General features: G+C 33.0%; 2 protein-coding genes across 3 annotated transcripts; one reads left to right on the top strand and one right to left on the bottom strand.

Moving 5' to 3' along the window:
• Nucleotides 1-5,376: 5,376 nt before the first annotated feature.
• LOC111401672 (putative late blight resistance protein homolog R1B-16) lies at nt 5,377-8,444 on the top strand. Of its 2 annotated transcripts, XM_023029525.1 has the most exons (2): nt 5,377-5,751; nt 5,958-8,444. In XM_023029525.1, the coding sequence occupies exons 1-2, from the start codon at nt 5,717-5,719 to the stop codon at nt 8,239-8,241; spliced, it is 2,319 nt and encodes a 772-aa protein (XP_022885293.1). In that variant the 5' UTR covers nt 5,377-5,716; the 3' UTR covers nt 8,242-8,444. The 2 variants fall into 2 exon arrangements, with proteins under 2 accessions (XP_022885293.1, XP_022885292.1); XM_023029524.1 differs by having other exon boundaries at nt 5,377-8,444.
• Nucleotides 8,445-13,261: 4,817 nt separating this feature from the next.
• LOC111400471 lies at nt 13,262-14,429 on the bottom strand. The gene is made up of 4 exons (XM_023027885.1): nt 14,381-14,429; nt 14,027-14,266; nt 13,674-13,930; nt 13,262-13,522 (listed from the first exon to the last, which is right to left on the bottom strand). Exons 1-4 carry the CDS (start codon nt 14,427-14,429, stop codon nt 13,262-13,264), a joined length of 807 nt encoding a protein of 268 aa, XP_022883653.1.
• Between the last annotated feature and the right edge of the window lie 424 nt (nt 14,430-14,853).

The following is a 14,853-nucleotide window of genomic DNA, read 5'->3' on the forward strand; positions in this document are numbered from 1 at the left end:
TTGGTACATGGGTCGTTAAGTCTCATTCCCATTAGGCCTATGTGATTTTTTCATTCCAAAAACGATTTCAATATATAGCTATGCTGCTTGGATTCGGGTGCGGGTGTCAGATACAGGTACATATCTAAGAGTCAAATTCTTCTCATTATAAAAATTAAGATACGGGGATACTCTTAAAAAGGATCTAAATTTTGGATACGAGTACGGGGACACGTTTTACAAAATAGTTTTTCTTTAGAAAATGTCATTTCAAAAAAATTAAAGGAAAAAATCAATGTAAATGTCTTATTTATTATTAAAAAAATATATAGAAATAAATTTAAATTTAATATAAAAAAAAGATATAGCACTAAATTATTTTATTTACAAAATAAACAACTCATTTTGTAAATATATGAAATAAAAAATTAATGATAAAATAAACTCAAATTAAATGAGTTTGGCCATACAACTTGTCCCAATAAAATAATTGTAATTTCATTAATTATATGCATTGGACTTAACAAGATCCCTCATAAAACATTCCAAAACTCGGTCCAAGCCCACTTCAATCAATTAGGGCAGCCCTTCATCTTCTTCCTTAAACTTCTTTCCCCAACTCTGCTGTTTTCTTTCTTCCAACCTAGAAGCAGAAATCCAAAAGCATAGACAGATGCAAGGCCAAATAACTACATCTCCATAGACGAAATTCGGTACGGCTAGAAGAAAGACTCCACCTTCCGTCGTCTTCTCCATTTTGCTGCCGTGTCCAATTACCAAACCAAGGATCCGATCCATATCTCGTGTCGGTATCCATGTCATGTCGTGTCGACACGGATACTTCTCCATTTTGGAGAGTTCGAGCAACATAGCATTATATTAATCACTGTACTTTTCATATTGGAACTACATTTAAATCGTTTGGTGCTTCACGAACGATTTCAATATCGTTAGTAGATTGAGTGCATTTTTGTATTAAAACGACATTAATACTTTATGTATCACATGAACGAAATGTATGTCGTTGTTAGATTGAATATGCACAATATCAACAACCTGGACATGTACAATATATAATCTTGAAAGTTATAAAAGGCCACAAAAATAAGTACATTTAGCTCCCGTTTGGCCCCTATTAATTTCTATTCCATTACATTTTATTTTTCTCTCTCATATTTTCAACCACACAATCTTCCATAAAATAATATTACACATAAACCAATAACTTTTCATTCTTTTTCAACTACTCATTTTTTTAAAAAAAAATACTATTCCAACCATTTTCATTACCACAAAATGGGGGCCAAACGAGGAGCTTAAATTATAGTCAATATCTAGAATCATTGCACTAGCTAATAGTGAGGCAACATCTTAAAAATATCAACATCATAAAAGTAGCAACTACATAACTAAATAAACAAATTTCAATTCCTAAAATTCAAGGAACAAAAATCAAATATTTATGTTGTTTTGTGTCATAGGAACGAAGTCTATATCGTTCCATTAAGCAATATTTATATTTTGACCTAACGATCTAAAAGTCATTTTATTCGTCTGGACATGTATTTAATGGAACAATATCACGACACATAAGCAGAGGCAAAGAAAGGAATTGTTAGAACGTGAATTTTTTTGTTTTGTCTTCCAAAATTAAAGCATGTTAAAAGGTAGGATATTGAGGTGCAGTATTTTTCTACCCCATTTAAATATTTTTTCATGTTGATGAATTTTATACTCATGAAAGTTAAAGTCATGATATGATATGATATGCTATGATATGAATGATATGGTCATTCTGGTACAACAATATGATATGATATGAGCTCTTATGTGAGATGATATGATTTTCTGATACATATTTTAAAATTTTTATACGGGATCGCACCATTAATTTTTATATCCTACTGAGTATTCTCATATACTAACAATTTTCTCTACTCCTCACAGGTTAGATCGGGTCGTGTCGGAGCATGGCGATTCGATTAAGTGGTTGTGCCTCATTACGCTGGACGAAAATCTAGAATTTTAGCACGTAATTTTATTTTTTTAAGTTTATTGCAATAAACATTTATTTATCATTAAATTCTTGTGCGTGTTTATTTGCATAAGAATATATGCAGGTTGCATTTTAAATAAAGTTTGAATTAAATGTTATTCCATCTATCGATTTTCCTGTTTAAAAACATTTGATTATGATTTTATTGTCATATTCATGTTAAAGATTTTTTGTACTTTTCTGTAGTATCATTAGCCAACAATATATGCTACTCTCCTAGACTTTATGACACATATAGTCAAAACAATTGTCACATCACTTTTCATTTGTTTGTCTTGGGTGTCCAACACGTAAAAAAAAATTGGAAATTTAAACATTGGTGGTTGATTCACTTGATTGACAATCTCATGCATGTCTAATTAATGAAACCACAATAATGATATTAAATTGGTGAAGTTGATGCTATATTTCTACTCACTACAAAGGAATAAATAAAATATACCTTATTATCATTATTTTAATAGGAGTAAGAAATAAAAATATTGTTAGTTAATATTTTGTGCATACTATTTTTATTTTACCTATAGAGATTTCTATAACATTTAAGTAATTGATTATTTTAAGGAAAAATATTCTAACAGTACGAAATTTACAAATTTAGTTGCCAGCAATCCTACTTTATTTGACTTCTAAGGAAGTGTAGGTTAGAAATTTAAATTTATGAGTCATAAGTGGTTTAAAATAAAGTTGACATTTTTTACAAATAAATTGTGGTAACAATTCAAATCTTAATTTTTTTTATTTTTTATTTTTTGGGTCATTACAATGTACGGCATTTAAGCTTAAAAGTTATAGAGGCCTAAAAATATTTAAATTTCAATTATATTCAATATCCTTAATCGCCAAAGTTGCAAATGCACTAACTAGTAGCTACACAGCATCTTCAAAATATTGTGTAGTCTGCACAAAGACAACGAAGTATATTCACAATACCCTAAAATATTAACTACTCCTAACAAACAGAACAAAATAACTATATAACCATATCAAAACATCAATAAAAATAGCAATAAACATTCTAAGGATCGAAATCTCATGCCAATAACTCTGTAGCCAATTTCTTCTGTCATATCGGTATATGATCCAAGAGAATTTCATTTATATCCATCTTTACTTGAAGAAATTCCACGTACTTTAGAGTGAATATTCCACATTCAAATCTACAAAATAGTTGTGCAATTATATTGATTCTCAGTACTAGAATAATATAGTTCTAAAAAATGTGAAGGTAGTCAATCTTACCCATTTCTTTGTTGAGTAACATCTTTCATATTCATTTATTTGCACTCACCTATGCTATATTTTTCGTCACTTGAGACTTGCAATTTTATCAACAAAAGGAATGACCCCTTGTAAGGTTAGAATGTAAACTTAAAAATTATACGTTCCTCCAAATGGATTTGAAGTGTGAACCAATGGTAGTAAAGCACATAAAAACAAGTGCATATGTTGTATATATCAAATTACTTGCTTTATAACCAAATGTGAAATCATCATGAAAGATTATTCTTCATTTCACACATTACTTGATAGTTTAATAAGAGAAATTGAGTCCAATTCTAAAGCACAACCTCCAATTTTTTTCTTACAACTTGGAAGATAGAAAACATCAAATTTGGAAATAGTTAAACACAATGAGTCTCGAGCTACTTTCAACTCACATAAATATTTGGGAAAATAGTTAAAAACAATTAACCTCAAGTCACTCTCAACTCATAAACATATTTGAACAATAGGTCTATTATGCCATCTTCAACATTGTCTTTTACTTCCATCTCATCCCGTCAAATAAGAACTAAATTGCAGATAAAGTATGATATCAACTTTAAGCCTCATTTAGGTACATAGTACTATTGTAAAAGTTTGACACTAATGTGTAAGGTGAGCTTATACGGTGAAGTCGCCATTTTATATGCAAAATTGGACGAAATATAAATCATATGGTGAAGTCATTATTTTTACCAAAATCGACAACAATATTTCTAATGGTTTTTAGCAAAATGCAAGACTTTGTACTTCAATTGCTAGAAAAAAAAATAAATAAATAAAAAATAAAAAAATCTAATGTCCTTTTTTAAAACAAAACTAATAATTTTAGTCAAGTGGCGGCCAATTCTAAAGGCAACTTGCTTGAATTAAATATTTATTGATCCATGTTCTACTGCTTCAACCATACTCAATGTTGAGGATGACAAATTAGCATGTATTAGTTTAAAGTGAGAATGTTAATCAAGTTAGCATTTGATTTTGAAGTTGGGTGATAGTTGGGATTTTTGTTTGTTTCTCTGCTAAACGAACATCCAGTGGAGCCTATTATCTTAATCCAGGCAAGCAAGCAAACATGGGATACAACAAAGAAAGCAAAAGTTAAGGTTTCTCATTCTCCAATGTGATTTTCCTATCATATCATAAACGTTGATGGCATGGGGTAAATCATAGATTATAATGTAGTGGTGGCCGGTTCTAAAGGCGATGAGAAACCCACAAACAACATCATTAAAAGATCAATAGAGACTGACAGAAAATTGATGCTGCATAAGGAAAATCACCATACTGAACAACAATTTTGCAAAAAATAATAAATTCTAAAGAATTAGAAGTCGAGAAATGTTTGAGATTAAATCATTCACACACAATCAAATCGAATCGAAAATCAAGGAACAGAGCCCAACGGAATTATATCATGTTTCTAAATAAAACATATGATATAACCTCCCAAATTTAGTGATGAAGAAAATGATTTAATCCTTGTAGAAATAACTGGTAATGTTAACAAGAGGTGATTAACATATCTCCCTTTTTCGCACTCCTTCACAGTACGTTATTTCCAATTTTTATTGCAATGCCGTGTTTCATCAAGCATGTGGTTGGATTGTTTGTCGGTTGATGATTTGGTTGGTGAAACCCAAGATTAAGGGGAAAGGAAGAAGATAGATTTGATTTGAGAATAAAGATGTAAAAGTCCCTATTCAACTTGGAGATAAATGGTTTTGACATGAATAAAATCTCCAATTACTTCTTCAATTTGGTTTTACAATATAAGAATAAAGTGGTCTTTTTATATTTTTAAATACTTAAATTTCATTTTATTTTTGAGAATTTGGTCAAAGGTCATTTTGTTCAATTAAGATATTGAGGGGGGGACCATTTCAACTCATTCCCCTATAATAATAATAATAATAATAATAATAATAATTATTATTATTATTATTATTATTATTATTATTATTATTATTATTATTATTATCCCCTCAATATCTTAATTGAACAAAATGACCTTTGACCAAATTCTCAATATTATAATATATAGTAGTGATGAAGGGATAGTGACAGTGATTATGTACATGTTGAAGTCTCTGATTCCAAATCTTCGTTAGCCAGCCTGTTTTCTTAATTGATTATTCACAAGTTGCTAGTACACTCCAATAAATATGTAAATTAAATATTATTTACCCTCTTTGATTTCTCTTCTACTTTGAACTTTCTCATAATTTTGTTCCTCACCATGTCAAGGAAAAAGATTCGATTTTTGGGGTTACTCAAGTCTTGAGAAGCAGATAACACAACTTAGACCATTTTCTTGCAGATTTCGCAATTAAAAAATGGCTTATGCTGCTCTTCTTTCTCTCAGTCACAGCCTAGAGCACTCTCTGAAAAGTGATTCTCGATATCTGATTCTTGATGAGATACAACAAATTGCATCCCTCCTCGAAAATGTTAGTTTCTTACTAGATTTTCTTGATAATTCTTCACAAAAATACAGCAAAACAATAGGGTGTTTAGAGGATCGAATGAGAGATGCGGCTTACGAAGCAGCAAATACCATCGAATCTCACATTATGAATCGAATTATTGAACCATCTTCAGATTACAGAGAGAAGAGTTGCTCTTGTTTGAGAATACTTAAAAAAATCTTATGCAGTAAATCCCGGGAAACAAAAATTTTTTCCCATGTGAAGGAAGTAACAGAAGAAATTGATTCCATAACGAGAGAGATGGAGAAGATTGAGCAAGAAACAGACATACAAGATCTGCAGCCAAGGACTTGGTTTCCTGCTGGTTCATCAAAATCTGCTTCTGGTGGCAAGATTAATACGGTGGGTCTCGACGATGACATGATAGAGATCAAGAATCGGTTAACTGGAGGGTCATCCAATCTTGAAACTGTATCGGTTGTCGGGATGGGAGGAATGGGTAAGACTACTCTTACCAGAAAACTTTACGATGATGAACTTATTGTATATCATTTTTACATTCGTGCTTGGGTGACTGTATCTCAAGATTATAATTTGCGAGAAATGCTTCTAGGCCTTCTAGATTCCATGGAAAAACTCACTGACCAGATGCGTGAAGAGAACAACGAGACATTAGCTGAGATTTTGTACAAGAATCTAAAGGGTATGAGGTATCTCATTGTTATGGATGATGTGTGGGATGCCAAAGTTTGGGACGATATAAAACGATCATTTCCAAAAGACAAGAATGGGAGTAGAATCATGATGACCACTAGGCTAGATAACGTGGCTCGTTATGCAAGTTCTACTTCTCCTCCTCATCCCATGCGTTTTCTAAGTGATGATGAAAGTTGGAAACTGTTTTGTGAGAATGTCTTTGTAAACAATTTTTGCCCTCCTGAATTGGAGGAAATCGGGAGAAAGATAGCCCGAGGTTGTCAGGGTCTCCCACTTGCAATTGTTGTCATTGCAGGGCTTCTCTCCAAGTCCCCCAAAACACAACTACACTGGAAAAATGTTGGCGAGAGTCTGAGTTCAGTATTTGCTTCATATGATGATCAGTGCTTAAAGATAATATCTTTAAGTTATAGATATTTGCCTCATCATTTAAAAGGGTGTTTCTTATACATGGGAATTTTTCCCGAAGATTTTGATATTAGTGTCTCCAAACTTTTAAAGTTGTGGGTTGTCGAAGGATTACTAGAACCAGTGATATCTAAAAGCTTGGAAGCCATGGCACAAGAGTACTTTTTGGATCTTGTTGATAGGAATCTCATTTTGGTTCGTGAGAAGAGCTCGCTAGGCAAAATCAAAACGTGTAGAATCCATGATCTGTTACGAGATCTGTGTGTGAGAGAAGCTCAAAGGGAGAAGTTTTTTCAGGTGTCGAGTATGATACCTCATGGTATTTCTGACGGCATTATGCTGCACCGCTTAATTATTGACAAACCCAGTGAGCTTATTCATCATGCCAGTGTATTCTCTTCTTCAAAACACTTGAAGTCTCTTTTCAGTTCTGCTAGTTTCAGCTCACCACATTTTGCAAATTTGAGACTGCTTAGAGTATTGGATATCAAGGGTGAATATATCAATTACTTCCACCGAAATGATCTAATTAACATGTGGTACCTCGCTTGCTTCTGCAGTGGTGAAACTCTTCCTGCATCAGTGTACAAAATGCGAAATCTAAAGGTCCTAATTATTTATAATTACATAAATCTGGAAGTAGATATATGGAAGATGCCAGAGTTATGCCACGTCAAGTTGAAGAGAGGGAAACTTCCTGATCCTCTTAGTGCAGAAATTGAGGGGGGAAATTCTACAACTGTTTTAGAAAACCTACAAACACTTTCTCAAATAAAAGATTTCAGATGTACCGAGGAGATCCTTAAAAGAATTCCCAATCTCAAGAAATTGGGAATCTGTTATGTATTTGAACCAATGGATTCGGATCTCTACTGTCTCAAAAATGTTGGGCGTCTACATAAACTTGAATCATTAAATTGCTATATCTTTCCGTCACTATCATCATCTTTCCTGCAGAATCTCACTCTGCCACCTTCTCTCAAAAAGTTAACTCTAAGTGGCTCTCACATTCCTTGGGAAGATATGACGATTCTTGGTTCATTGCCCAACCTTCAAGTACTCAAACTGAAACGTAGTTCCTTTTATGGCCGAGAGTGGGAACCAAATGAAGGAGAATTTCTTCAACTAAAATTTTTGCTACTAGAAGGCCTTAATCTGGTGGAGTGGAGAGCTGACAATATCCATTTCCCGTGCCTTCAGCACCTAGTCCTTAAAACCTGCTATAGTATGGAAGAAATCCCTAGTGTTATCGGAGAAATCCCAACTCTTCAATCCATAATTTTACATAAATGTCGGGATTCACTCGTTGCTTCAGCAAAGCAAATACAAGAGGAACAACTGAGCTTGGGAATCGAGGGCCTTGAAATTCTTATTCATAGAAATTGATGATCGTATTTCGAAGCTTGACAGGATTTGCATTTCCTGCTCCAATGAAATGCCCTTTGCCATATTGTCTTCTATGTTTTACTTTTCCGTCCTTGTTTATTTCTCTCCCTCTCCCTTTTTTTTTTTAATAATTGTGTGATTAATGAAAATAAAATGTTCGATCATTTTCATTCGGGATTGTACTGTATACCATTATTATAACTATTCAACTTAAGTTTAGACCATCTATTACACACACTGGAATCACCTTCCCAGGTTGAAAATTGAACTTCTTCCTACTAATTTTCTAAAACGCTTGTGCATCTCCCATCAATATGACCAGAGATAACTTCTAAAGAATGCTTTTCAAGAACTTCATCCAATTAATTGAGTCAAAGCTTCATAATGACTTTATAAAAGTATATATGTGAGTGTTTGAATGGAAAGGAGTTCTTTTGATGATGATGCTGAAAGAAAAACTGAGATGTTGCTGGAAGTAAAAAAAATGATGTTGCTGGAGAGAAATTGAGATGTAAAAGAGCAGAAAGTTCACTTCTCTATATCAAAGACGTGTTTGTTTTTTTATATATACATACATACATCCCCTTTGATAAGTTTTCAACCACTCTACCTACTACATAAGACTTCAGATTTTTACACCATATATTCTACAAAAAGTACAGACAACTTTGCTTAAATTAAGTTAAAACCATACATTACAAAAGTCATTGCATCAGTAAAAGTCACTGCCCTGTACAGCAAAAAGATCATTATGAAACGACCCGTCCCAAATCACCCTAGTGGACCCGAAATATGACGTGCGCCGATGATAGATGCTGACTAGATATCAAATCCATCACCAAAGCTGACTATGAGTTATTTCAAAAAAAATGCAACAAAATCAAAAGCTTATATAAAATATAATGCGATAAGCCCAAAATATTTATTTCGTGCTTCATCAATATGAGTTATAATATTCAACATATCGTGTGGCTCTTATTCCGAAATCATTAGGCTCTTCCAGTTAAAAAGAATCAATTGCTACCTGTAGGAAAAATCGTGGAAAAATATATGAGTTGATAACTCAGTGAGTGGAGAAATTCAAAATAAATATACTTTTTCATTTATACATTTTTATTAAAAATCAAATTCATGTCATTTGATAATTCACAAGCTACCATCATGTAATTATAGCCAAAAAGTGAAATATTCACATAAGGTTATAAATATATCATCTTAAAATCATGATATAACATCACTTGATAACCATACTATAATCTCATCACATCAAACGTGCTGAAAAATTCACCAAAAATGTACCCTCTGACTGAAATATGTAATCTGCCTCTCGGGCTAAGAACTTTCGCTACAGGCCTTTGGCCCCCTCCGTGAACGAAAATCAGTCTCAAAGACCTCTCATAATCAATTTTAGAACACGGCCAAGGCCCCTCTGTGAACTACATGTACACGATCAAGACCAATGTCAGGTCAAGACCCTCCGTGTAGGATAAAACACGGCCAAGGCCCCTTTGTGAACTAGAAGAAGTATATAATTATGGGTACTTTTCTGGCCGATCTCAATATTGCATGTCTCATATACCAAACAAATTTCAATATCACATGTCTTACATAGCAAGTCAGAAATATGTCATAAATAATTTTTGATATTCCACATGTATCATAATAAAAGAGATTTTCATAATAACCATATAATTCGAACACATAAGTACATACTTTAACAATATACTTAATTTATAAATATTTAAAAAAAAATTTTTTCACTCACAGTACAATGTTTGCAAAATTAACTCGGTTGATAAGTTGTCCTGATATCTGTATAGCCGCTTGGAATATGATATAGTTTTTAAATCACTAAAACTAGACCACTTAATTCCTAATACGTTGGCAAAAAATTTCTTTTTTTTTCTTCTTCTCCTTCCTTTTTTTTCTTTTCTCTTTTCTCTCTTCTCTCTCTCTTTTTCTCTTTCTTTCTCTCCATTTTCGTCTCTGGTCCAATTTGTTCTCATCTTACTTGTGTGTATGTATATAATATGAATAATGAAGAAATGGCATGCAAAGTGCCACTTGTAATCCACCACTCAACCATTTTGATATCAAGTTAAGTCATCTAACTTTTAATAATTAATAAGTATTTCCCCAAATTTAAATTTTATCCATCTTAAACCTTCTAATGTTGTCAATTTGTAAAATAAACTCCCAAAAATATTTTGGTCAATTCAAGTCCCACTAAAATGACTTACTTCATTGAAGTCATTATTTGACTTTGACTAGTCAAAATTGACTTTGAATAAATAGTATTGACCTTTGACTAATAGGAAATGGGATGTAACACATTATATCAACACTCATCCTTGAACATTTTGCTGGAGACTCCAAGCATTGATCTTAGACATTCAAATCTAACTTTAGGAAGAAGATATCTGCAATCTGATTCTCTAAACAGCAATACTAAAGATTGATTTCTTCATTTTTCTCAGCATGATACTTGATCTTATGTGCTTTGCTTTTCTGTGATGAACTGGATTCTTAGACATAACTATAGCAGACTTATTGTCACAATAAATCTCAGTAGCCTTTTCTGGAATAAATCCCAAATCACATAAAAAATTTCTGAGCCAAATAGCTTGATTTGCAGTTGCTGCTGTGGCTATATATTCTGCCTCGGCAGTGGATTACACAACAACTTCTTGCTTTCTCGAATTCCTTGAAAATATGCCTGAACCAAAAGAGAAACACTACCTTGAAGTGCTCTTCATATCATCCACACTACCTGCCCAGTCACTATCAGAATAGCCCTTCAAACGTCCATCTACAGATTTTTTAAACCACACTCCAAAACCAGTAGTTCCTTTTAAGTACCTCAAGACTCATTTTACTGTTTTGAAATGGATATCACTTGGAAAATGCATAAACCTTGAAAGAAGGATAGTTGTAAACATCAAATTCGGCCTTGTTGAAGTCAAGTACAACAAGCTTCCAATTAAACTTCTATAAGTACCTTCATTCGCCTTTCCTGCCCCATGTTCTTTTGAAAGTTTTTCATTAACTCCAAGAGGCGCTTCAGTAGGTTTGCAATTTTCAATCTTAAATTTTCTCCGCTTACTTGTTTTGAGAGATGAATATAACATGGTCAGTTTGAGCTCATAACTCCAAGATCTATCATGTCAAATTGTAGCTTGATTTCATCCCTAAAGTTTTTCATCTCCATTTCATCTTTTCCTGTTAACAAGTCATCCATATATAGAGAAATTATTAAAACAACTGCATTTTCCCTCCCTTTTACATAAAGAGTGGCTTCATTTTGACTTCTTTGAAATCCTTTTTGTTGAAGATAACCATCAATTTTGCTATACCATGCTCTAGGTGCTTATTTTAAACCATAAAGCACTTTCTTCAATTTGTAAACTTTGTCCTCCTTTCCAGCAATGGTGAACCCCATCGGCTGCTCTACATATATCTCCTCCTTCAATGTGTCGTTCAAGAAAGCAGATTTAACGTCCAACTGATATACTTTCCAACTCCTCCTAGCTGCAAGTGCAAGTAATAGTCTTTTTGTTTCCAATCTTACAACTGGAGCACATGTTTCACAATAGTCAACTCCAATTTTTTGTGAATATCCCTTTACTACAAGTCTTGCCTTATGCTTGTAGATTGAGTCATCCGAATTCGATTTTGTTCTTTGAACCCATTTGACTCCAATGACTTGTTTATGAGTTGGTTTATCAATAAGCTCCCATGTTTGATTTTTTTCAATCATCGTTATTTCATCTTGCATAACATCTCTCCATTCTTGACTTTCAGCTGCTTCTTTATAACATGTGGGCTCAATCATAGCCATTTTACAATTTTCATAAATCTCGGCCAATGATTTAGTTTCTTGAACTGGTGATTCGGAAGAAGTAGTAGAAGAATAATCAGATTCTCTATCTGAAATTTTACGAATGGTTTCTTCATTTTTTACTGCAACTATATCTTGAACCTCAATAGTAGATTGCTTTTCAACCTTTGCCTGTTCCCAGTTCCAACTAGCATTTTCATCAACCTTCACATCTCTACTTACAACAATTTCTTCCTTTTCAAGGTTAAAGATTCTATAACCTTTTTATATCCCAAAAAAATTATTTTCTCTGCCTTTTCGTGAAGCTTATCTCTTTTCACATTAGGAATGTGAAAATAAATTACTGAACCAAAGATTTTGATGTGACTTGCTGAATGTTTTGTTCCAATCCACACTTCAATTGGAGTTTTATCTTGCATGGCCTTAGTTGGAAGCCTATTTTGCAAATACAAAGTGGTATAGACAGACTCCGCCCCGAATTTCTTAGGAAGTTTTTTTCCAAAAATCATACATCTTACCATTTTTAGCATTGTTCTATTTTTCCTTTCTGAAACACCATTTTGTTCAGGCGTATATGCCACTATTAGTTGCCGTTCTACACCTTCATCTTCACAAAATTTATCAAATTCTTTTGATGTATATTCCATTCCCCAATCTGACCTCAACTTCTTCAACTTGTAACTAGTTTGAATTTAGACCAAATTCTTGAATTTATTGAAAATGGAGAAATTTTGAGACTTTCTACTCATGAAATACGCCCATGTCATTCTTGAGTAATCATCAATAAAAAGAAGAAATATTTGTTTTCACTCAATGAAGGAGTTCGCATTGGTCCACAAATATCAGTGTGGACTAGTTCCAATTTTTCCCTAGCTCTTGCACCACTTGAGGGAAAAGAAAGCCTATGTTGTTTTCCCAATTGGCAACATTCACATACATCTTTACTCAAATTTATGAGAGGTAAATCTCTAAACATTCCCTTTTTACGAGAAAGTTTGAGTGATGACAAGTTAAAGTGACCAAATCTCTTGTGTCAAAGTCAAGTTTCATCAGCATTGCTTTTATAAGCATGTAAACTAAGGCAAGAAGACCAATTTAGTGGAAAGCTTTGATTTTTCACTTCAACATTAAATAGCTCTGCTCCACATGAATCATAAATCTTACAACATTTATTTTTAAACATCAATATCCTTTGTCCATCATTTGAGCCACACTCAAAAGATTTTGATCCAAATTATGTATTAACAAAACATTTGAAATAAGCTTAGTAGCTTTACCTTTATGCACAGCAATAGTCCCTTTGCCTTCAGCATTAACATATTGTGCATTCCCCATCTTGACTTTGATCTTGACTGAAGTGTCCAAAGTAATGAATAGATTAGCATCAAATGTCAAATGATTGGTACACCCACTTTCAATATACCAATCTATGCTCATTCTTGACTGTCATTGTTGTTAATTCATAAAAAAATGTTCTTCTTGCTTGTCAATAAAATGAGTTGTTTGAACTTGTTTATCTCCTTGGCTTTGTGGAGTTTCTTGATTTTGTTTTATCCTGCAATACCTTTCAATATGCCCAAAATTTTTACAAAACCTGCATTGCTTCTTGCCTTTTGTGCCAACAATCCTTTTCTAGGTGATTTGTTCTGTTGCAAATTTTGCAAGGTGCATATTTTCTTCTTCTATCAACTTGTTTTGTGGTTGCCTCAACTCCTTTACGTTTGTAATCTTTTCCAGCAGCTTGGTTCCTTAAAGGTTGGTTTCTTACAAGAAATGTATTTGCTTTATGCCTCACTTGGAAAGTGTCTTCAAGAGACTCCTCAGTTCTTTTACTAGTTCTTTGTTCATATGCTTGTAGAGACCAAATAACCTCAATCACAGTCAACTTGCTGGGATCCTTTAATTCTTCAATAGCTAAAATTTTTTATTCAAACTTTTCAGGCAAACTAATCAAGATTTTTTCAATTATTCTTTCATTAGAAATTTTTTCTCCATGAAGCTTCATCTGGTTCACAACCTCTATGAGTTTTGAAGAATACTCCTTGATAGAATGTTCTTCAGTCATCTTCAACATCTCAAATTCTCTCCTCAACATTTGCAGCTTCATTGTCCTAACTCTTTCTGTTCCTTGTAACAAATCCCATACCTTTTTTGCTGTGGTTGCAGCAATTATTGGAAAAATATTTTCTGATACAGCAGAATGGATGATAGGAAGAGCTTTACAGTTTTTGGTAAAGTCTTCCTTTTATTGTTTGATTTGTGCTGTAGTTTGATCTTGTGCCTCATTTTCAGGCTCAAAACCCTTTTTTACAGTGTCCCATAGATCATAAGCCATCAAGAAGGCTTTCATCTTTACTACCCAAAAATCATAACTTTCTCTAGTGAAAATAGGAGGTTCGGGCAAAAAAACACTTGTTGTTGCCATGAAAACTATTTTCTCAGGCCTTTAAGATCATAAATGCTATGATACCGTGTGAGTGTTTGAATGGAGAAGAGTTCTTCTGATGATGATGCTGAAAGAAAAACTGAGATGTTGCTAGAAGTAAAAAAAATGATGTTGCTGGAAGTAAAAAATATATATATACAATTGGAGAGAAATTGAGATGTAAAAGAGCAGAGAATTCACCTCTGTATATCAAAAATGTGTTTGTTTTTTTTATACATACATACTTCCCCTTTGATAAGTTTTCAACCACTCTACCTATTACATAAGACTTCAGATTTTTACACCATATATTCTACAAAAAGTATAGACAACTTTGCTTAAATTAAGT

The sequence above is a fragment of the Olea europaea genome, chromosome 10, assembly GCF_002742605.1.
Source record: "Olea europaea var. sylvestris chromosome 10, O_europaea_v1, whole genome shotgun sequence".
NCBI classification, from domain to species: Eukaryota; Viridiplantae; Streptophyta; class Magnoliopsida; order Lamiales; family Oleaceae; genus Olea; species Olea europaea.